General features: G+C 41.4%; 1 protein-coding gene across 1 annotated transcript; it reads left to right on the forward strand.

Annotated features, from left to right (window-relative positions):
• The first annotated feature begins 3,673 nt into the window (after positions 1-3,673).
• On the forward strand, positions 3,674-14,965 carry LOC311260382 (transcriptional repressor scratch 1-like). The gene is made up of 2 exons (XM_084358137.1): positions 3,674-4,618; positions 10,586-14,965. Exons 1-2 carry the CDS (start codon positions 4,504-4,506, stop codon positions 11,311-11,313), a joined length of 843 nt encoding a protein of 280 aa, XP_084214263.1. The 5' UTR covers positions 3,674-4,503; the 3' UTR covers positions 11,314-14,965.
• Positions 14,966-25,241: the final 10,276 nt, after the last annotated feature.

Below are 25,241 nucleotides of genomic sequence, written 5' to 3' on the forward strand. Positions count from 1 at the left end.
CCATGCATCAAGCTCTAATGACCCCGAGGCCTCAGTCTTCATCATCACCAGCCTTCTCATCATCACTGTCAGCTACCAACTCCTGTATCCTTCTTCGTGCTGCCTCTCTTACGCAACATCTCTTCTGCCCGGAGATCACAAGTTCATTTATTTAACCAGCAAAACTTAATTAGATTTTTTGAAAAAGTCTCATTTTGTTAAGTCGTGACCAAAAACTAAATGTTTCTGGCACGGAAATTCCCTTTCCTGTTGCAGAATGAGTCATATTTGACAATGACGTAACTTTCTAAATATTCAACATACGTGATATTTAATTCATGAATACTTTTACTCGTGCTCGTTGACTCACAGGCAGACTCCAACACACGCTGACAATCTGAATAAAATATCTTTGAAGCACACAACCTTTAATGTGATATTACTGTAAGCACAGATTTTTATAGAAAGACAGAACGACAAAGAGAAAGAAGGAAGAAAGATCTTTTCTTTGTTAACACTTTATAATAACCATCGTAATAGTTAAGTTACAGTTAACCAATAATTACATGCTTCATAAACTGTTTATTAACCATTTCAAAAAGTTTATAAACGTCAGTTGCAACTTGATAATGTTTATAGATGAACTACACATTATTTATTAACCATGTATTAAGTATTTTAAACATCAGTTGCAACTTTACAATAAACAACTGTTTAAGAAAACAGCCCAGTCGCCCAGATGTAATGTTAGCAGTTAATGTTCTGCAAACCACAGACATGGCATATCACACATTACACTCTTATTAGCTTACATTCAGACTGGGAGCTGGAGGGGATATTCCCGCTATTATAAGCCACGAGGCTGCAAAATTAGTGTCCAAAGCTCGACTCTCCGTTTTTGTGGCGACCAAAACAGGAAGGCAATTTTAAGCCAGACCGTGATGTGTTCCTAACCCTAACCTAGTGGTTTTAGTGCCGAAACCTAAATGGAGCATGAGCACGCTGTTGTGACGAGAGAGAAAAAGAAAATTTAACTGAAAGAAACAACAAGTAGCAACATAAATAAAGTTTCAGTTTTAGCCGTGGTTTGCAGAAACATACTTAGCTGGCATGTATTCTGCTGATTGGGTTCACTCCTGTCAACCATCGCTTATAATTGAATACATTGTGATCTCGTTGATCTGCTCTGTACATGCGACATCTATTGCACGTCTGTCCGTCCTGGGAGAGGGATCCCTCCTCTGTGGCTCTCCCTGAGGTTTCTTCCGCATTTTTTTTCCCTGTTAAAAGGGCCTTTTTTTGGGGCAAGTTTTTCCTCACTCGAATCGAGGGTCGAAGGACAGAGGGTGTCGTCTCTGTACAGATTGTAAAGCCCTCTGAGGCAAACTGTGATTTGTGAATTTGGGCTATACAAATAAAATTTGATTTGATTTGATTTGATTTTGAAAGTGGTTTATACAGCATTTCATTGTTTGTTAAGAGTGAAATAACTATTTACAAGTCTAATTCATAGATATAGCATGTATGGTTATTACAAAGTGTTATCTTTCCTGTTTCTGTCCTTGATAGTTAATATTGATATATCACATGTACTTATATGGTAGTTAACATGACACCTTCGAACTGTAGTTATTTTAAAAATAAATATATTTATTTGCATTGAGATTTCTCTAACGTTGATTACGATGACGTTCACCTAAGTTACGTCCCCACATCGGCCAACCATCTATCAAAGATCCCGAGTCATTATCTAAGCCCAGGTCTTGATTATCGATTTAAAGGATTGAAGATCACCCAAAAATGACAAAACATTTCTGGAGCTTCACAACAGCAGTCTCATAAACAACTGAAGGAGATGGGGACGCGTGTAAAAACTTAAAACAGCTGGAAAAAAAGCTCCTTACAGCACATTCGGCATAATTTACGGAAGCCTGGAGATCCCAAATTGATTTGAAAAGATAAAGCTGAAACCTTCAACTGAAACTGCTGAAAGTCTGACATGGGTGTAAAGTTTTATAGACAACAAAACTCCCCTCTCTTTCCATGCACGTGGGGGTGAGTAGATAACCGCTGAATTTTCATTTTTAGATTGAACTAACAAGTCTGCAACAACAGACCCTATTAGCTCCAATAAACTCTCTAACATCAGCGCTGATACGACAGACTCTCCCATTACTGTAAATACTTGATCTTCACTGGGTTTATCTCTGAGTCATCCGCTGAACTTCCTCTAACCTTTGACAGATGTTCAGCAACTTTCAGCCCAGAAACACGAGTCAGTGTGTCCAACACCTGCCTCATTAAAGCACAGCAACGTTTTCTACATCTTGTGAAGACACATTCTCAGTAATCTACACACCCTGGGACTAATTAAATCATATTTATACACTGTCATTATGGGTCTCAGACTGATAAAGTGTGCTCCCTCAGATTATAAACCACTTAAAACTTGCCAGTATTAATTTTTTAAAGTCTCAGGCTGTAGTTTATGTAAATGTCAAACTTGACAACAAGCTTTTAGACGGTTTAAGCTTTAAATTAAATCACTGGAATACTTTAATCAAACGTGCCATTCTTTCTGAATTATGGCTTCTTTTTAACATTTTTTATTAAAGTGACATTATTAAACTTACGCTCAGGGACTGGAAGGGAAAGTGAGGCTACATGAACAGAGATGATTCATTAATCTCTCAAATTATCTTTGTTGTTGTTACATAATACGGACACAGAGCAGAGATGATCCTCGATCTTGCAGTAAAACTTGTCAATGAACCCAGTGTGACCCTGGAGCAGATATTAACTCTGCTCTCATATTAATCCTGCAGTCACTGTAAAACACTCCATTTGGTCTACATCCATTTGCCTTCAGGGCCACATTAATGATAATTACGAGGCTCTCAGCATGCTAGTTAATATTCCCACATATAATCCATGTCATTGCAGAAAAAATGCTTAGCAGATGATAAAGGAAGAGGAACACCCCCCAAAAAAGTAGCATGAGGACTCCCCAAAAAGACGCACGCACAATCGGACAATATTTAAAATTCATAGCTGAATCAAATCGATGAGTGCTTTAAAAAAAAAAAAAAAAACATAACAATTTCCATTCTTATCTCCCCAAAACATGGCGACACACACACATTACACACACATGCTCAAAAAATGAAGAGGAAGGGGGGGAGGAGGGAGAGGGAGAATGAAAGACAGAGAAAGAAAGAGAGAGGGGGGGTGATAACAGCTTCAATAAATCATCCGGGCCAGTCGCCGCTCCCCCGGGATGTGGGATGGATTAAATTAAGCACTCCCTCTACCCCTCTGTCTATCCATCCCTCCATCCCCTCTCTCTATGCCTCCCCCTCCCTCTCTTTCCCTATCTCTCTCTATCTCTCTCTCCCCCTCCTTCTGTCTCCCTTTCTCTATCTCTCTTCTCCTTACCTCTCTATCTCTGCCTCCCCCTCCCTCTCTTTCTCTCTCTCTCCTTCCTCTCTCTCCCTCCTCTCTCTCTCTCTCTCTCTGCCCCCCTCTCCTCTCTCTCTCCTTCCTCTCTCTCCCTCCTCTCTCTCTCCCCTCTCTCTCTCCTTCCTCTCTGGCTCCTCTCTCTCTCCTCTCTCTCCCTCCTCTCTCCTCTCTTTCTCTCTCTCTCTCTCTCTCTCTCTGCCCCCCCCCCCCTCACTGCGCCGTATAAATGCCAACAGCTGATCGCGAGACGGCACACTCACGGGAACAGCTCGCGGAAGCTGCAGAAAGAGAGACCGAGGGGGAGAGCGAGAGAAGAGAGAGGGACAGAGAGAGAGAGAGAGAGAGAGAGAGAGAGAGAGAGAGAGAGAGAAGGAGGGGACGCTGTTGATCCTTCCGGCCGCAGGCAGGAGTCTTACTGTGATTTCTTTTTTATAACCGACCCGAGTAAGTCGTCATCACCGGGAATTAAGGACTATTTCTGCGGCAGAGGGAAGGACGAGGTGTCCGACGCTTCTTCTTCTTCTTCTTCCAAAAGCTTCCAAAAATCCGTTTTTGTTCCCTTCTTATTTTCTTCGCATCCCTCCTCTTCCTCTTCCTCTTCCTCCTCCATCTCTTCCTCCTCTTCTTTAAAGAGGCCCGAGAGCCGCGGCGCGCTGCAGGGTGCCCGCCACCTCCTCTCCTCCTGGCTGTACGGACAGAGACCCCGAGGCTGCCCCCGCGGAGGGAGCTGTCCGGTGCTGAAGTTGCATTTCTCACCTTCCCCTTCTTCTTCCTTCTTCTTCTTCTTTTTTGTTTGCACGAGGACTAAAGCGGTCAGAGAAATAATCAATAAGTCAACTATTTCACCGGATCGATTCCCAGCAGCTCGCGCTTCCTTACTTCCTTCCGTCCGTCCGTCCTTCCTTCCTTCCTTCCTTTCCTCCAACACCTTGAAGACAATCTTCCTCCTGCTTCGCCCGGACGAGTCACCACGCTGGCCAGGCCGTCGGCGCTCGGCTGTGTTTGTGAGTGTGTGTCGTTGTGTTTGTGACAGTGTGTGTGTGTGTGTGTCTGTGTCGCACCACCATGCCGAGGTCTTTCTTGGTAAAAAAGGTGAAATTGGATGATTTCGCCAACGGGGCGGACCTGGAGACCGCCTACCGGCACAGGACGGACCTCAGCCTGCGGCTCCATGACAAAGGTAGGTCAGGCTGCCCACACAGTCACACACAGCCGGCGAGCATTAACAGGTGTCTCAGATACAAGTCGCTCTGACTGAGGAGGAGGAGGAGGAGGATGACAGGCAGGCTTCCAAAATCAGGCTACATGTGTGTGATGAAGAGGTGGATTTACCAGGTGTGTCCTGGAGGGATTCCCTCACTCTGTCTTTAAAATCCACCTGCAACAAAAGACAACTAAATATCCCATAATATTTCTATGGGTTGGGTACCTGTAAGGCTGATGTGGCTGTCCTCCAGGCGGATAAGAAGCCTACAATCATTGATTACAGTGATCACACAGTTATTACCTTCCTGATGGGGAATAAAAGCATCAGAGAGTCCTCTGCACCGGATGAGATGGACACGGTGAAACACTGATGAACTGCCAATCTCCAGTAGCCACTACACACCCAGCTCAGACCAGGCAATCCAACAGCTCATTCACCGGGAGCACGGGAGCCGAAGCAGGCAGGGTTTTTATTCAAAGCGTTAGGAGTTGAGTTGTTACAGGAGCGGAAAGGTCACTTGAGAAATCAACTAAATCCAGCGCGTCCCATGTTTCATCGATTCTGGCTCAGAGTCAGCGGGGACTTTTCCCCCCTAGGCAGGCTAAGTAGGGTTAAAAGAGATAAAGAGAGGACGGTGCTTATTAATATCTGGTCCACTTTCACTGGGCTTGGTGGATAACAAAGATAAAGATCAGTCTCAATCTTTAAAGGAGCACTATGTAGTTTTAATCAGGAGAGAAAGATCTTCATTGACTGATTGTTTTAACGCCTAAACAAACAAAATAAACAAACTTGACCGAATAAACTGACCTTAAAGGACAACACAATATCATACAGTTTTACTTTGTTTATATTTGGCGGACCCTGCCACCTTTTCTAGCTTCAGACACTGTTCTGGGGACATTATCTCCCTCTGAGAACAGCTTGTTTGTGTTATGACCTCATTAATATTGCACATTTTTATAATTCTGAGTTTGAATTTCTTCTCCCAAACTACGCAGTGCCCCTTTAAGTAGCACATATACTTGCTTTATATTAAAAAAAAGACATGGAAATTTAACTTCCTAAAATATGGGACCTTTAAAACATCTAATATGTGAAATTCTGAGTTAATGACACCTAAAGTTGCCTTTTTAATACTCTCTAATTCTCCTAGAGTTGCAGGACAAATAAGCAGTATGAAGGATGATCCTTTATATAACGAATGATCTGACCAAAAAGTGTCAAGCCACATATCTTACATTCTGCATGGTTTTCCTTGTTTTTTTTTTTTTTATCTGTGCTCCCTCTCCAGGTACGCCTGTGCTGTTTTTGCAGTGTTGGCAGATTTTTGCAGGATGAAACAAATGCGTTAGTGCTCTTTGTGTGGCTGCAACAGCTGCCACACGCCTTCTTTGTCACAATGTCACAAAAAACTCAAAACACTGACACGCCTGACTGCTCTTATCTCACTCTACAGGCACAGATGAACTGTTGAATATGAGTTAATGCAACAGATTCTGAATCAAAGTCACATTTCTGCACCTGGGGATTCAATATGTTGGACTGTGTTGGTGAAATTATTGAATATAGAGACTACTTTATAGCATTATTTCTAAATTCACTCTTCAGGCCTGACAGTGCTTTGTGAGGCCCTGTTGCAGCTATCCCGAGGACAGTGTGATTCATGTCTTTGTGCTCGTCTGAAGCTGTGAACTTCCTCACACCCTCTGACTGTGTGCGTCACATTTTACACGAAACAACCCAGAGATGCCATTGCCATGTAAATGAAGCCACTGCACTGCTTCTTCCTTCCACCCCATTGTCATTGACACGTTGTTGCACATCAACATGTGTATCCCGTGCGCTGTCTCGACTGCTTTTCTCCGCTCGTAAAGCAAAAAGCTGTCAGGGGTGTATTTATAATGTCGAGGTTAACAAGCCCTGCTCGGCTTGACACGCGATCTGCCGCCTCAGCAGCAACGTGCGACGCTGCCTGTCCCGGCAACCTTTTGTCTCCATCCCTAACATCTGATGGTAACTGCTTGATGCGGCTTCCACGTACAGTGCAGCACATGCTCTACCCACAACAACTCTCCGCTTTTGGAATAATTCATATCCCACCCATGTCCCGTGCGTTGCGTGTGATGGGAGTGTGCGTTCAGATGGGACGCAGCTGCAGATATGTAGTTGCTGTTATCGTGTGTAGGCAGATATGTGGTGTCACATAGAGCTTGTTGAAATCCTCTGAGAGACTGGGTGAATAACAACATGTAGAAAACAGTTAAATCCTACATTTTTCCCAAAAATGCACCTCCACACTACATTATGTTGCATATTTTGATGATGAAATGTCTTTAATTATGTCCAATTTCCCAATTATGAACTTAGTCAACTGACATACTTGAAAATATCCAAGAAAGAAATGATCTATATCTTGATATGTTGTAGAATAGCTCTTTTCCCTTGAGTATCTGTGGACAGTATGTTGTTTTTGGTTGGCTCAGTGTAGGTGTAACTTCGAAACAAGTTAAATGAGGGGAAGGCATTGGGTATGCATTGGGTGTATATGTTTAATATAGAGAAAAGGTGGAGAAAATAGCCTACTTTGCTACTATTGTGATTGGTGTTGTGTTTAAGGTTGCCTGGTGTGTTCAGGGACAGTTAAGTCTATTAACTTATCAACAAGTCATACTGGTGTAAAAGTAAAGATATCATGTTAAAAAGTCACCCATATGAATAGTACTTCAGTAAAAGTCTAAAGATATCTGATACTAAATTTATTTCAAAATAATTTTCTTGCAATAAAAGTAACAAGTGAATTATACATATATTTACATGTATCGGACCCGATATTCAGTATTTTTCCAATTTGGAATCAGTGTTTTGCTCTGTTTTGTATCCAATTGCCAAATTAAAGGTGCACTATGTAATTATGGGGAAGACATTTCAATAATTTTATGCCTAAACAAAATAAATAAACAAACTCTCTTTTGTTTTCATGACTGAATAAACTGAATAAACAAACTGACCTAAAAGGTCAACACAGTTTTTATAACGTTTAACTTTGTTTTTATGTGGCGGACCCTGCCACCTTTATAGTTTCACAGTGTTGTGGGGACCTTATTTTCCTCTGAGAACAGCTTGTTTATTCACTCATGGACGATACAAATATTTCTAAGTTTGTATTATGCATTAATTTTGTAAATATTCAAATTCTGAGCTCTAATTTATTCTCCAAAACTACATAGAGCCCCTTTAATTTAAAAATGTGCTTTGGCTCTAATGCAGCTGGCAATCTGCAATGTAACACACACGTGTAGTACAGTGAAAACATACAATATTGGCCTCCAAAATGTAGTACAGTGAAAGTATAAAGTAGCAGAAAATGGAGAAACTCAAGTAAAGTACAACTACCTAAAAAATATAGGCCTACTTAACTCAGTACTTGAGTAAATGCACTTAGTTACATTCCATCAATGCTCATCAATTGTGTTTAGTCAAACCATCGAATCAAACCTATCCTGTAACACTGATAATAGATTAAAAGACAGAAGGCCACAAAAAACTGACTGGTGTGTGTGTGTGTGTGTGTGTGTGTGTGTGTGTGCGTGTGTGTGTTGACACACTCACAAACCGTGTTTAGACTGACAGTTGAACCGAGGTGAACCAAATCTAAAGGTATTTCCTCGTGTGTGTGCTTCTAAATATGTGTTATCATGTATTTATGCACTGTGTTCATATGTTATTATGCAGCTCAATATCTAATTTGTTATTATGTTGACACAGTCACAGATTTACGATGCTGCTGAAAAACATACGTCAAACTGGAAAGAATCAGTATCTTTCCTTCTATCAAAAGGGAGTGTTGGCATCATCCAACCTGCCCATTTACTGTAAATCTATACTGTTTTAGAAAGAGTCTCAGTCACTGTATTTTGCCGTGCAAGCCTTCAACCCCCTGATCTGTGAAAACCTCCCCTCACTGTTGACTGCTCTGATTGAGCCTGCACAGCAGCCTCTCAGTCACTGTGCCAGCGACCTGCGCCGCACTGGATCTGTCCGTGGTGCTGATGCTCATTTTCACACTCTAAATCAGCTTTCTCAAGTTCAGGGTCAGCCTGTGTGCATTTATCTCTCCCAGAGGAAGTGTTTTAACTGCAACCTCTGAGAACTGGGAGGAATTATATTGCTGAATTATCTCTGGGCTAATACTGCAGGCTTTTTTTTCACACTCCGCTACCGGCGGCCACAGGTGTGCAGGAGGAGAGAGACAGATGTTATGTGTTACAAAAAGGGACTTTCACATATGTGAAAAGTTGTTAAGAGTAGTTACAGTTGGTTCTGCTTTCGTGATGGTGAATTGGGAATCATCCAGCATTTATGCAGGGTAAATGCCAGGTCTGGAACATAGTTGCTGCAGTATTAATACAGGGCAGAGACATATTGAAGGACTCTGGCTATCACTGTATTCTTTGTCCTTTTATACCTGACAGGTTGCAGCTTAGAAGCGTTTTTATCAGTGCATTTAGAGTGAGAGGAAGTGCTCCTCAAAACTGCATATTTCCACTGATGATCGTGACATTTTCTGTTTCTATATCTCTGTGTTGCCATCTTTGGGTTTTCTGCTCTGTCAGTTTCTCAGCACATACAGAACCGTGCCGCCTGTCATGTGAACATTTATGTCCAACCGCAGCACGTTAACAGTGTTTTCTACATACAACACGGTAACATGCTAGAAACATGTGAGCGGCTGAATGAACCGGCTGTTTGGAATATTTATGTCGACCCATCGTCTCTGTGTTTTGTATCATACTAAATGCACTCAAACAGGATGCAGAGGCAGAAAAACACCACACAGCTGTATACAATGAGCTGTATATCAGTGTGTAAACAACACTGTGTAAGCACTTATTTAATTACCCCAATCCAGACTGTGTAATGCTGGTCAGTTTACTGAATACTTGTCATTACTGTCTCTGTGAAGAAGGATAGGCTTGAGAAAAGAGGACTATCTGATTTCACTTCCTGTCCAGCTGTCTACTGCAGTCTAATGGCGTCAATCCAAAAACTTTTTTCTCTGTTGTCTCTCTTTTAGACAGACATGTGCAGTACTTTCTGTCATATAAAAACAACCCATGAGTCTCTCCTGTGATGTGATGTGTCCCTCTGTGCCTCTTAGGATGGTTTTAATATAGCTACTGCAGAAGCTACAATTTTTTGATAAAGGTCAAATGTGTGAGAAAACAGCATTATAATGAAGTCCTGTAGAGCTGCAGAGATGCCCTGTCCCACTAATGTCGTTCTTCAGATCTAAGAAAACATGTTTGTTGATACAGACCAAAAATGTCATATAATCATGATTTTAAAGGGGCACTATGTAATTTTGGAGATGAAACTTATTAATGAGGTAATATTAAAACGGAAATATTGACAGACAAAACAGACAGAAATATTTATTGTTTCCATAACTGAATAAACAAGAGGAAAATAAGGTCACCAGAACACTGTTTGAAGCTAGAAAGGTGGCAGGGTCCACCACATATAAACAAAGTAAATCAGTATGAAATTGTGTTGTCCTTTAAGTCAGCCAGTTTGTTTATTCAGTCATGAAAACAAAGAGAGTTTGTTTATTTAGTCAATGAAGATCTTTCTCTTCTGATTTAAATTACTTCCCCAAATCTTCAGAGTGCACCTTTAACAGATTTCAGAAAATGAAAAGTGTGATACAAAAATGATCATTCACACTAACTGTGAATCACACTGCACTCATAATATCCATAAAAAATAATTAGAATATGATTATTATTTTTTTTTTACTGTACTGTGCAGCCTTTGGTATGAGTATATATCTTGGCTACATGACAGTCTGAATCTCTCATTCCCATGCCAGGCTTCAGTGTAAACCCATTTTTATTATAACTTCTTTAACCTAACACTGTTTTCTTTCTTCCATGTCAGCTGGTTACATCAGTGACTACATCAGCCCCGTTGTGTACGACGCTGAAAGTGACAGCGGGATCAAGGTGCCCTCCCCTGACCCCCTCTACGATGGTATCCACAGTGACTACGGGGCACCTGACTCGGAGTCTCCCGACAGCCCTGGCTCAGAAATCACTGACGGTTACATCAACGGAGATGCTGCAGTGAGCGAGGGTTACACAGTCGATGCCTTCTTCATCACGGACGGCCGCTCGAGGAGGAAAGCTCTCAGCAGTCCCCGGACCATCCAGAGGCACACCTGCAACGAGTGCGGCAAAACCTACGCCACGTCTTCCAACCTGAGCCGGCACAAACAGACACACCGCTCGCTGGACAGCAAGCTGGCAAAGAAATGTCCGACCTGCGGGAAGGTGTACGTGTCCATGCCCGCCATGGCCATGCACCTGCTCACTCACGACCTCAAGCACAAGTGTGACGTGTGCGGGAAAGCGTTCAGTCGCCCTTGGCTTTTGCAGGGCCACATGCGCTCTCACACGGGCGAGAAGCCGTTCGGATGTGCCCACTGCGGCAAGGCCTTCGCCGACCGCTCGAACCTGCGCGCGCACATGCAGACCCACTCGGCCTTCAAACACTTCAAGTGTAAACGCTGCAACAAGACCTTCGCGCTCAAGAGTTACCTGAACAAGCACTACGAGTCCGCCTGCTTCAAAGGCCCCTTCTCTCCTCTAGGTCCCCTAGATGCATGACCCCCCTGCATAGACGAAACAACAGACACAACTGCAGACATAAATTACCATTATCCTTACAAAATGAACTGCAGACACAAACAATCTATTTTTGGTCAGAATATGACCTTGCTTTCCCTCCTCCCCCTCTCTCTCTCACTCCTCCCCCCACCTCGCTTTCCTTCGGAGCCTATTCACGACGATGAAGATGATGAAGATAGCACAATTTTTCTCTCCTTGAGATTTGCCCACTTAAGGATTTAACTGATCTACGCATGCACTTCCTCAAAATAACTCCTCTTCCTCTGTCTGTTCTGGATAGAGACAATAATACTAACATGGCTTCCCTCTGGCATCTAGATACAGTACAGCACCATATATTTTGGGACACTGATGGTGGTGATGATGACGACAAAGACAATTGTAAGCCTCTAGCTACTGAGTTCCTCCCTGCACTGAAAGGCAGTGAAAGAGTTTTTCCTTCTGATTTTGTTTTTTGGGGGAATAATAGTAATAATAATATTAATAATAATGATAATAATAACGTTCTGCTGCACCAAGTGACCATATTCTCTCCACTACTGAGGTAAAAATACTATTTATTTATTTATTTATTTATTTACTTATTTATTTGAGCATTTTTCCTTTTTTATTTATTGTGTGTTTATACTTGATTTGATAACGATGAGGTGATGCCGTTAACTTATTTGTTGCACTTTAATTTCTGTATATGTACGTAGGATATTTGCCAACCTCTTTCTATCACTACAGGCCAAAGCATATGTCACTTTTTTTAAGTACTATTTTTTCCTATTATGTTGTTTACCTTTTTACTTATTAACGTTTTTGCATGCAAAAAAAAAAAAAAAAAAAAAAATGAAATCTATGCCAACATCATAAAAAGCTTATGATTTTTTGCCAAAATCCTATAGATAGAACCTGAGGGCAATATTTTTTCTCTTGGAGCCTCCGTAGGACTCTTTAAAAGCAATAATCACCTAATGCATGGTATTTTATGATGAAGTTATGAAGTATTACCTACTACTGTATAGCAGTTTAAAAATCAGGTATGTTTTACTTCACCTATAGTCATAAACAGAAGAATACTAATATTACAGACATCAGGGAACATGCCAATGTAGTGTTAGAGTAACAAAAATAAAAGTCCTGTCTTTCCTCTCTTGTTATGCACTGCCTGCCTCTTAGTGAGTAGAACTAATGTAGGATGTAGGCTAGAGAGGCTGGGATCAGCTGCCTGCTGGGTGTGAGGCCTATTGTAGGATAGCTACAACCCCGACCGACCTGTGCTAGGCTAACTCTAGCATGAAATAAGACTGCTAAGATTTAGCAGGAGAGGCTATTTTGGATTAGGCCTCCAAACATTTTACTCAGATTGGATCATTGGCCATTCTTTGAAAGGTTCTGGGATGTTAAAGATGTGTTGAGGAGATCTTTCATACATCATGCAGCCAAATAATGTAACAACAGACCTTTTAATAAGCATAACAGACCTATCTTATTTTTGTACTACTGACAATAAGAGGTTAATACAGAAATCAGATTGGAAAATTGTGTGATGAGATGTGCATTGATCCAAAATGTTAGCTGGAACCCAACTCTCGGTATACTTTCAATAGTTTGGTGCATTGTTGAAGTTGGACCAAGGTCGGCTTTAAATGCGATGCATTATTCAACTACCCTTCCAGTGCACTTCCAAACCATAAAGCGTGCATTCTTAAACCACAGAAAAAGCATGCACTTTAGCTGGATGGTCCGACTGCAGCTTAACTTTCACAGTCCAGAAGACGCATTAGCCCAAGTCCTGATTATTCTGCAGTAGGCCCCATTTAACCCTCTTGGGCCGAGCATAGGCTAACTCTATGAGTGATATACCTACAAGGCAGGCTAACTCTAATCAACCCCGACCCGTCGATGGTTTACCCTTTGATTTCGGTCGCCAATACCAGTGTTGCTGAACCCAGTTCTCTGCAGCTCAGAAACCTTTTCTGCAGATTCACGGAGCTTCCTGAGAGACAGACTGAGGACACACAGATCTGCACAAAAACATGACGTGCTTATTTATATGCCATATGTATTCATTGTAACCTTGCATAGACACACTTGTGAGCACACAGTGCCTGCTGATGAGCTGATGGAGACACACAGATAATCTGAGTCTACAAGTCAAGTTTTCAACAATTGAAAAGAAATGTGTTTAATATTCAGATGTGAATCTCTGTCAAAGGAAATTTTGATAATTGCAGCTTCCTCAGGCACGAGATTACTCAAATAGAGATAGGGTTGGCTGATATCGAACATCATTTAGGGTTAAAGGGACAAAAGGAGAGTCTGATACATGAACCCATTACCTAATTTCATTCACATCTCAGAGATAAAGTTTGAGGACCTGAATGACGTCAAAGGCGGTCAAATCTGACAGCGTTCTGAAGTCAAAAAGTCAAAATGATGCAATGAAAGTCTTGGAGGAGATGATACAATCTTTAAGTCATTTACAGAGAAGCTTTTTTTTTCTTCCAGAAAATGTCGCTCACAAGTCAATAAGAAAGAGGCAGTTTTTGTTGTGAGTGGAGCAATCAGTATGTGAGTCAGCAAATTGCAGGTCTTATCTCTCTCCCTGATGTGTGAACTAGATTTGAGCTGCAATTATTTGAATCGTATTAGACGATTAGTCACAGAGCTTCAACTTGTTAGGGCTTAAATTTTTGCCTTTGTCTTTTTTATCTGCGATTTTTAAGCCTCAGCCAAAAAAACAGAGTGGATAAAAAAACGTTAAATTAAGTGCTTAAACACAAGGACTACACAAATACAAATTAAAAGCACAAGGAAGGCAGAGAGAGCATATATGCAAAGAAAAGAAAAGCATTACCTTCATGAAGTATTTCTCGATTCAGGTCGGAGACATCGATCCCTGGTAGAGGTATAAATAAGAATATGCTATTATCTCAATCACCGACTCTGAAGTCTTATTTCTCATTTCCATCTAAATGAGAGCGAAAACAGTAATAACACAGTCTGTACCGTAGCAACTGATCACAGTGTGACGGGTATAAAAGTTGCTGAAGAAAACCACTGAGAGGATCTCTGGCTGCGGTTGTTGTTTACGTATCACAAACTCTATCATTGTGTATGAAAACTCATTGCAACTTTGCACTGAAGACTGACTGTCTTCGGGGTATTTTGAAGTCGTTGTGTGGCTGTTTAGTGGTTTCGGAGGCAGAAAAGCTGAGTGTGTGCGACTGTGTGCGTCTGTCTCTGGGTGAGCTCCTGGTCTGTTCTCTCTAAGCACTTCCATCTAGTCATCTCCACCTTAAAGAAAGTAGCACAATGAAACTAACTAGAATTCAGGTAGAGAAGAATTAAAAACCTTGTACTAGCTTGACCTCTCTTCTTTTTTTGTATTTCCAAGTTAAAGAATGATGATAACCTAAATAATCATTTATTGCAAGAGGGTTTGTAAAGAATCCTTTGGATTGAGACATTTTTACTGCTGTATAGCGATATCTGACACACCTTATCTCAGGAGGTTTGGCTCTCTGCTGCAGAGAGAGGATCTCCTGGGGGTTTTTTTGAGCCAGAATTCAGACAATGTAAGCACAATGAACACAAAGCATTTTGTGGCACTTCATAATAAAGAATAATCTTAACCAATCAAGGCGGTTTGTTGTAGTTTTGTGTCTTGTCTTGTGTTAAAGATATAATATGTAGGAATTCTGCATTGAAATGTCTGAAAACTAATCAACCTTTGTTATATATTTTGTTGAGTCGTGTACTAACATTATCACAAATGTTTTCAACAATGTTCAAACCCAGAGAAATCCATAAGTTTAGTCAAGGTAATGGTGCTTTTCAGGTGGTCGCTACTTCCGGACTAGGGAAGTCAGTGAACGAAACTAAACTTAAACCACATAAAACTGTAAAATGTTACCTCATCTGTGAACATTTGTGCCTGAGTCAGGACACTGTCTGTCACTGAGAGTTTGACAGCAGGAACATTGGAGTTTATTTGCGTTACTCATCCAGTGTTTATCTGCCCCACATATTTTACTGTACATTAGCTGTAAGCTAACATTAGCACGACAACGAGGGTGTGTGTGTCTGCATGGTCTCTATTTTTTCCCCTCTCTTTTCTCTGTGATGTTACGTCAGTGAAGTAAAAACCATTTCCCCTCCAGCTCCACAGATTGCTGCTGCAGTCAGGTTGATAAACAGGAGTGAAGATAAATCCCAAAGGTTAAAAAGTAATCTCTGCGCTCTCCTCCCGTCGGTAAAGGGTTCTGGATCAGATCAGAATCGGAAGTGACTCCAGGTGTTTATCACTTCAGAGGGTCTGGCTCGAATCCACTCAAACTCTGTAGTCGGCTCTAAGCAGATGAGCAGTGGCTCTTTAACATGAGCCGGATTTTTCTGGGGTGTCACGATTTGAAAATGTTGGGAAACACTGTTTTAAGGTATAATAAAGTCTTCTGTTAATCTCATCAACGTAGGAAAGAGGAACAGTATTGGACTGTAGCTGCTCTGTACCTAAGTGGTGAGTAATAAAGGTTTTTTCATTCCTTTTTTAACTGTTATGACCCTGATAATTTCTTGTTTAAACATCTCTTAAAGTGTTACAGTACGTTTACCTTTAAGTCAGCGAGGTGTTGAGTTAATTTACATAGTGGAAGACTCTGCAGCCCAGACTTTGTATTAGCATTGTCAATATTGTATGTTTAAAGAGGAACTGGGCTAACACTGGTGCAAAGTGTGCTCATTAGCACTCTTTAGGAGGGAAACTATCTACCAGTAATGGGCTGACTGGATGGTTAAAGGCAGCAGTTGTTAATTCCATATTTGGACAGTTTGCAGTGGATAAGTAGGGTTTTACTTAAAGCCCCTGAAAACGGAAGTATTTCTCTTTAAACTCAATCATAAAACAATGCGTTTAAAAAAACAGTTTTTGATCAAACTTGTCCTGTTCAACATCACATTTTAGCAAGACAGAAATCTGTGAAACAACCCAAAGTGTTTTAACTTTGGCAGAACATTGTTTTATTTTGAGATCACATCACTCACACTTAGAAACCAATCGAGAAAAAAGATCTTCAGGGGGCTTAAAAAACATTCTGTTGTTGCAAATAAAGGCAATAACATATTTCTAAAATCTACGTATTCATGAGGCTTTTTGTTACAAATACAAAGAGGAACCCAGGCACAGCACTGTCACTGCTGATTCAACTGCTGCTTAATTCAAAGACACTTTAAAACACACACACACACACACACACACACACACACACACACACACATTATACACCACACACAATGTGCTGCATGAAGCCAAATATTGGAATTGGAAAGTTTTTTCTTCATTACTGCAATTTTGTGCAGGCACAAATCCAACCTCTCACCAGACAGAATTTTTAAGGGCTTGCTCTTTGCAAAAGTTGTCAAGTGTGAAGAACTGCAGGAACATAATGTAAAACTCCAGAAAGATGAAAATTGAAATACACTGAGGGAGAGAACTTTAACACTTGCTGGACTGAAAGTCAAACTTTATTTTTTCCTTTTTCAGTGACACAAATAAAGAAATGTACATAAAGGCCTGATGGAGTTTCTGTGTACTGGCAGAGGGTCACATTGTCGTTGTGATCCAGGACATACGTGGACTGAACAGTACTACAGGCACTTTACCAGGGTGCCGTCATGTGGGCTCCCGGTGACATTGGGAAACCAACCAGCTAACCTTTTACCTTGCAGTGACTTTGAATTAAAGGTGACCTGGCTAGGCATCGTTTCAGCTGGACCTCACCTCAAAGTAATAACTCTGAGCTGAGGTCCAGCCTCATTGCAGAAGCTCCCATGAAAGCAGTAAAATCAAATATCTGTGGGGGTCGTCAACACATTACCAAATACAACACAACACATAGATATCATAAAGTGAAAACTTTCTTCACATTCAATTACATTTTTTCACCAAAATTCTTACGTATTGCACCTTAAACTGTTTTAATGCCATGTAATGTGGTTGAGGGGTGTATTAATCAGGAGCCCGCAATAGGCAGTCGTGCAAAAACAGAGCCATCAGTTAGGAGGAAGAAAAGATGATTAAAATAGGAGACAAATGGTTAACATTTTTTAGAAAGCGCCCGCTGGGACCTGTAAGGGTAAACTTATATTTGATTAATCTGAAATGAGTTTGTATGATCACCTGTTACGTCATATCATGAAAGGGGCAGCCAATCCTTTGGTAAAGTTACAGTACAGTAGAAATCTATTGATGCTATGCCAACAAGTCACACGAGGTATCCAAGGCAATAAACTATCTACAGTATCTCGGGTAGTAAACCATCTGAGCTGCCTCAACAAAGACACAATTCAGCACTCTGCAGCTTTATGAAGTACAGTATATTTCCCGACCCTAACCAGAAAATTGGTTTCACAGCTGCTGCAAAAAGACAGAAAAGAGACTGCCCACGTCTATGAATCACCTCCTCCTGCCTGCCTCCTGTCTTCAAACTCTGCTCCTCATCTTTCTCTTCTCTCATCTTTTTTACCTCTGTTCTCCCTCCTCACATCTGGTTCTCCCTTCCACTCCCCTCCTGTCTCCTCTCATCTACCCTCTCTTCTCCATCACCTGCTCGCTCCTTCCTTCCATCTCTCTTCCTTCCTCCTTGCGTGCTCTCCTCCACCCCTCTTCCTCCAACCACCTCTTCTTTCTCTCTTCTGCCAAGTCAAACCAGGCCATCAGGCCTTTGAGGACCTGAAAGTCATTTAACTCCTGGTAGATAATAAGTCTTAGAATATAGCTCCTCTCAGATAATAAGCTTTATCACTTGATTGCTCTGCACGCTCCCTACTGTCTTTGGATTCATGTCCAGGGACCTACTCAAGCAAATCACACTATTTCCTTCCTGGCAAGTCAAATTAACACTGTGTGTGAACGTGTGTGTGTTTGTGTGTGTGTGTGTGTGTGTGTGTATCAACGACTGCTCATTACAGGGAATGAAGAATTGCTGAGTGTGCTAAATAAAATAAACAGCAAAGGTTAGTTTCTCATAGTGAAGTGTCTGATTGGTGAAAATAGTTCAACAGTTAAAGTTTAATTGCTCACAATCGTGACATTAACCTCTTTACTTAACCATCATGCTGACTTTCATTTTGATTAGCTTTGATAGTACCACAGGAACACCACCTGTCCCCCGTCCTCTCCTGCTCTTTTACTTTCACGTTGACCTCCTCTCTCCTCTGCTCCACCTGTGCTCCTCTCACATCTCCTCTTTTCCCTCTTCACCACTGAACCGCTATCTTAACTGAAACCACTGAATTTATACGCCATAATTATTAGCTTATACCTGAGGATACATCCTGCATTAGAAATTGGCTAAAGTAAATAGTCTAGAATCAAAATAAGAAGGGAAAGAAAGAAGAAGAGCTAAAATAAGTTGATAAAATTATGTCTCTACACTCAGTAAAAGAAAAGAACAAGATGAGATTTAAATAGCTCTTTTAAGGTGATTTTAAAGGTCCGGTGTGTACAAAAACATGATTTTTAATTTCAGGTAATTATACACTAATACTACTCTGTCTCTAAATCCTAAACACTTGACCTTTAATAAGAAGAATATGGCAACTCTGAAGTCATTTTATTAATTGTCAATATGTATTTAATTAATTGAGTTTAATTTCTGCAAATTTGGGGGATATGTCTGCAAATTGACCAGAAAAAATCCAGATGTTGGTGTCAAGACCGCAGGAGAGCGTGTGAGGATGATGTGACCAATGTATGCTGTTCTAAGTAAAATCTTGTTTCAGAGGTTGTGCTGACTCATGCAGGTGTAAAAATAATTATACTCAGATGGTATGAGTATACATGTCTCTATGATAAAACTGATAACATTTTGTATATTCTCTCACAAAGCAAAACTCAGCAGTTGTATGCTAAGCTGGATGTCCCCGGTGACACCAGCATTTCACATCATGTGTCAGAGATGTTTAAAAAATGACTTTTCATGATGTCATGGCTAATAATGACAACCTCAGATTTGTCTGTGATCAGCTGTGGGAAATGTTTTGCAGGTTGAGAAAGCAGAAATTATAATGATCACATCACTCATCCTCGCTCTCTTTCCCTCCATTCCCTCTCCTCTCGCTGTGTCTCCTCTCATTCACGTCACTCCCCCTCCACCCAACCTCTGTAATATTAGGCAGAGCAGTAATCAGCCCAGCTTCCTCTGGGTTCTGTGATGTCATCTGTCAAAGCAGGCATCGTTATGTGCTTTATGGACTAAGTCCTGCCATGCTGTGATGGGATAGCGCTTATCAATTAAGACATGCTTTGAAACTGAATTAGAGTGCAATTTTTGTCTTTATCTGCTCTGTGAATCACTTGTCCTGTGTTCTTGTTTGAGAGAAAGTCAAATACCAAAAGGGAGAATTTCGTATTTTATATTTTGGTTTCATGATGGTGCCCCCTCGTTTTGCAGAAGATAGAGATCTTACAAGAGACAGTCAATCAAATCTTGACATAAAGCACTTACATCATCATTCTAGCACAGGCAAAGCAGAGGGTCACACTAACTAACCAACACATCCTTATACCTAAACAACTTCTATCACTGTTCCTAAAACAACAGCGTAACAACGACAGGCGTACCCGACCTCCGTCGTATGCCTGCAGTTTGGTTGGGTTTAGGCAAGAAAACTACTTGATTAGGTTTAGGAAAACATTGTGATGTGGGTTAAAATAACTATGTTTCTTATATGAAGGCACTGTAACTTCACTTAATCATGTACGTGATGTTACTTTAGATAAAATCGTTCACAGCTGACTTTTGGTTTTCCATGGGACATGAACAATGGCCTCCTGGGTTAAAGTGTTTTTTTGACCCACACACCCCTCTCCGACCTCCTCCCTACGCTGGCTTTTTCACTTTTTATACTACTACCTGACTTCCTCCTTTTGCTGCTGTAATTATTACTATGGCCACAAGAGGTCGCCTCCTAACAAGAAACTTGAATATGGGTTGTAATAACCTGCTTTCACTGTCAACCTACTGTATATGGACATTTTTTGGATGAAGACAGGCTGGACTAACAGTCAGACAGCAGCTTGCCTGCACAGTACAAGAGCCACAGTCTTTGAAAAATAACAGATTAGCTTTCCTGCTAAAAACCTATTTCTTATCTTATTTACAAACGTGAACACACATCTTGTCCCGCACCTCAGTTTGTTGAACGAGCTGCAACAAAAGTGTTCAGGTAGGATGCACTGCTAACGTCAGTTCACAGGCTAGATAGCTAATTAGCTGCTCTACTGAAGCACATTAAACAGCATGTAAACATGCCTGCCACTTGGGTCAGCAAAGAGACTGTCCTTATTCTTCAATACTGTACCACCAACAACATACTGTCCACCCATGACCATAAGGTACAACGCAAGATTGTTCCCTTTGTCTGTCGTTCCCCTGCTTGGGCTCAGCCTGCCAGCTGCTGTCAGTCAAACACACAGACATATAAGTATTTACTAAAACTCAAACTAACTAAGGGATGTGATGCATGTGTATTTTTTAAAATATAAGTAGTTCAGACTTAACTGATATTTTAAGAATAACAAGGTGATGATGTTACAGGTGTCACTTGTAGCTATGAACCTACAGAGAGTCATAGCCTGGATATAGCTCCCCTCAGCTTTGCACAGTGTTATAATGATTTTCAGCTCATGTGTAGCTGTCTGCCACACAACTTTATGAGTTTGATTCACTCTGATATTTCTAATAAACAAACATTAATACATATGTTCTGTCTAGTTGCTCAAGCTTGATGTTTTAAAAGTGCTATATACTGCACATATCATTTTGAAATCTCCCAGAGCTACTATTATAATAAAGAAATGGGATGTTGCACAAGCTTGGCACAATCCCATGTGGGTAAGTAAACAGTATGTGCATCTACTGTACATATTAGACTTGCTTCCATCTTTATCTGCTGCCAAGCAGCGTGATGAAATATCTGTATCAGTGTAGCCGCAGCTTCAACTCCCACTCCAGACGTGTATGATGTTGAGAGCGAAGCGGTGTAGGACAGGGCTGTGAATGTTCTCACCACATCCCAGGCTATTTGTAGAGATGGCAGCTGTCATCAGAAACATCAACGGGCTGACGACAAGTGCTGTTCACAACTCTAGTAGGTGGAGGTGTGGAATGAAGAGAGATGATGTGGAGCTAGTGGATAAACCTTTAGATTTCTCATTAGTCTTTGTATCGCAAGAGGCTCGCCTTCTCAATTAACAATTCATCATTGTGTGAATAATGAAATGCAAAGCTACAAAATACATTTGTCTGGTACAACCTACTCAATATGCACTGTGCAATTATGCATGTACTACAAGAAATATTATTGATCTGTACAAGTAAGGACAAGTAAGATGGAAAATGGAGAACAAATAATTGCTGTCTTTGCTTCTCTTTCTTTTGTTCTTTCACTCTCTTTTTCTCATGCAAACAGATTTAATTTTTTTTCAGACAGCTAACTGGTAGATTATTGTCAGAAAATAATATTCATGCAGGAGAAAAAAAATCCAGCAGAATATTTGCAGGAGGAATTAGTATAGTTCCTGCGAAGAAACCAAACAGAGAGTCTTTTCTTCTGGATAAAAAAAATCATTAAAAAGATGTCATAGCTTTGTCTCACATTAAAAATAGAAGCCACATGTAGCATGTGTAGCAACAGGCCTTCTGGTTTCTACTCAATCTGTTACCAGTGATGGCTGCTGACAAGATGATAGGCGCTGCAACAAGATATACAGATGTGCCTGAGACCATGGGTAAGAATACCCTAATTGCATGAGCATGTGTGTGTGTGTGTGTGTGTGTGTGTGTTCAAATGTGTGTATGCTGCCTGCATCTGCCATGTGTGTTCATCACTGTTTTGGCTGAAGGCGATTTAGCTCACCTACAGCTGATGAGTCACTGTTTCAGGCAAGAGGACATAAACGCTTCGAGGCCAGCTGCAGGGTCAGGAAGTGCGAGCAGAGACCGCATCATCTGTCCTACAATGTGAAGCAAATGTGATGCTATTTTTTACATCCAAATGTGGTATACTGGAGACAGAAACATAGACAAGACTAAGACAAAAGAGAAAATCATAGCTTGTGTTATTTGTAGCCCCTAATTTGATACTTCTGCGGTGCGCTGCAGGCTGCAGATTTGAAGCGTCAGCAGCAGCGATACCTGCCCTTACAGTGACAGGAGATGTTGATATATATGTTTTATTTATTGTTTAGTGACTGGTTCTGAGGTTTCCTTTATTCACTCGCAGAAACCTATGACCGAATATTTTCAGAGCAGATGAATTAAAGAATTGTACCACATGATGTTACAGTACATGTGCACACTGAGCCACTGAAGACAGACACACTGAAAGAGCTCTTGTCTCATTGAGTTTGTAAGGCTGCTTCTCATTGATCGAAAAATGACAATAACAATCCAGGCTAGTTATTAGTAATTTCGGTTGAATTAATGCACAGAGTTCGTGGTGTCACCACGTGATACCAACTGTATTATACTATTGGGGTATGTGTCATACAACCACCATCTCTGGTGTTACAGACTTTTCTATTTGAAAAGTGTTTGTCTCCTCTTTTATAACATCTCTGTTAAAATCAGCCTTAAACGTGTTACTTCCTCTTCATGAAAATCATCATCAACACCACTAACACCACCAAGAAAAGACCTCCCAACATCATCGGTTTTAATTGGTATTTAGCTGTGCAACTTATGCCATTTTTCCATTACATCTGCCGGCCTGGCTCTACTAACTGGGATTTGCTTTTCCACCACATCTGGGCTGCCTGCTCGAAGGTGTGTCTTAAACCAATGACGCGCCTGATCCCCGCAGCACTATCGAAGAATCACCACTAACAAAGTGGCTCCGCTAATTCAGTCACAAACGCATTTCATTACCCATAACTTCTTCACAATAGAAGCCCCTCAGTTATTTAGGGATTTCAAAGCTTTTATCATGAAGCAACAACAGGAAACGTGTTCTCTCCAGCATTAACTACACATTACTTCTGAAGCAGCTGAAAGTGAACAAAATGAAACAGTAAAACATAGCAGATGTCTGAAAGTGCAAACATGGCAGGAGAAAATAAAGACATTCAGTTAGAAGTAAAAGTACTGAGAGCTGAAAACACTGACTTTTAGAAACTTCTTCCTCAGGTTTCCTGCACAGACATGAGTTGACTACCGACAACACACACTTGTTTGAGGGGGAGACGAGGGCTCGTTACGGGCGTGGCTCGGTTCAACTCAGCGCAGTAGAAAGTGCTGGTGGAAAAACACCAGTACAGTAAAACTGACGCTTGTTAAACCAGTAATGACCAATAATGTAACCTACCAGCAACAAGGAATTGATCACTTAAAGCAAACAGCAATAAAGTTAGATTTGCTGGAAGAAGCTCATCTCTGTGAGCGAGTTCTCAAAGAATTCAAGCAGCACCGAGGATTCTGCTGGAAGAGCTAATCCGCCTCGACAAACACATACATGAACATTAAATCTCAGTGCAGTCAACAATACCAAAAGCTTAGCACATAAGGAGGAGGTTGAGGCGGTGTAGCAGAGAACAGCGCTGGCATGCAGCAGAGAGATAATAGTGAGGACTGCACGACTGCCGTGTTCACCTGTTTGAATACAACTGCGTGTCACGAGTCAGCTGGTAGCCATGAATGAGCCACAGGTGTGAACGATGCCAATCAGCTGATGCCTGAACTAACAAAACGCTCCATTAGCAAAAGAGTGCCAACGACAACAACATAATGGTAACACTGAGTAGGTTTTGCTTGTGTCATGAAGGTGATTACTTTATGCACATGCGTGCGCACACACACACACACACACACAAAAATAACAGCAATTATTCATCATGTCTCTCAAAAATTTATAGGCATCTTTATTTGACTTGGACACTGGAGGAGAGCATGGGCCTGCCTCTGAGCGCTGTAGCTAAGCAAATACTCGCTCAAAGAGAGGGAGGGAGAGGGAGAGAAAGAAAGAGAGAAGGTGGGAGGAGAAAAGTGAAAGAAAAGGAAATGAGACATAGAGACAGAGAGAGAGAGAGCGAGCACTTAGGGAGTTGAGTAAAAAGAGAGAGACGGAGTGAGTGGGCAAGAGAGAGAGAGAGAGAGAGAGGAGGAGGAGGAGGAGAGGATGGAGGGATAGAGGTAGCTCAGGGAGGAGACGAGGGAGACTTGACCCAGATTGGGAGCCTAACGGCAGCAGCAGCAGCAGCAGCAGCAGCAGCTGAGTGAGCCGGTGAATGTTTAATAGCGCCAACCACTTGCACGCTGACACTAACATACACGCACACACACACACATCCATCCACCCCCACACACAGACACTGTTGACTGGGACTCTTGTTGCTGGAGTTTAGCTGAGGCCTGTTGAATTACTGTGGCGGTGATGTGATTATCTATGTAACCGGAATAAAAAGCACAGTCCGACCGTGCGCTGGATTCACTGACGATGTACAGTGAGTATGTCCACAGGAGAAGACCTCGCTCCATTCTGCCTCAGCACCACAGTGACGGTCAATGTGGAAATCCTCCATCCGGCATCTGTAGGATTTAAGTATGTCCTGCCCTGCAGCAGCACTTCACTGGATGCTGCTGGAGAACGGCATCAATACTGCATTAGTGTTGCAGCAGCCACTGCAACCTGGTCTGTCTCTGAGTGACTCCATTCAACAGGCAACCAGAAACTTAAGACTTTGCGCTGGTCATGGTAAACAGTGATCAGGATGAAAATAACAAAGCATCAACTGGAAATCATTTTTTCATTAAACATTCCATTATTACACGATGCTGTTCTGGAGGAAACATCTTTACATATGATCACGATCTTTTATCGCAGTATTTGTAATTTTGCAACAAAATATATATATAATGAGA

This window comes from Pagrus pagrus (assembly GCF_965226575.1).
Source record: "Pagrus pagrus genome assembly, chromosome: 7".
In the NCBI taxonomy this organism is placed as follows: Eukaryota; Metazoa; Chordata; class Actinopteri; order Spariformes; family Sparidae; genus Pagrus; species Pagrus pagrus.

Coding starts and splice junctions, on each gene's coding strand:
- LOC311260382 (XM_084358137.1), top strand. CDS start 4,504: ATGCCGAGGTCTTTCTTGGTAAAAAAGGTGAAATTGGATGATTTCGCC. Junction 4,619..10,585: donor CCTGCGGCTCCATGACAAAG/GTAGGTCAGGCT, acceptor CTTCCATGTCAG/CTGGTTACATCAGTGACTAC.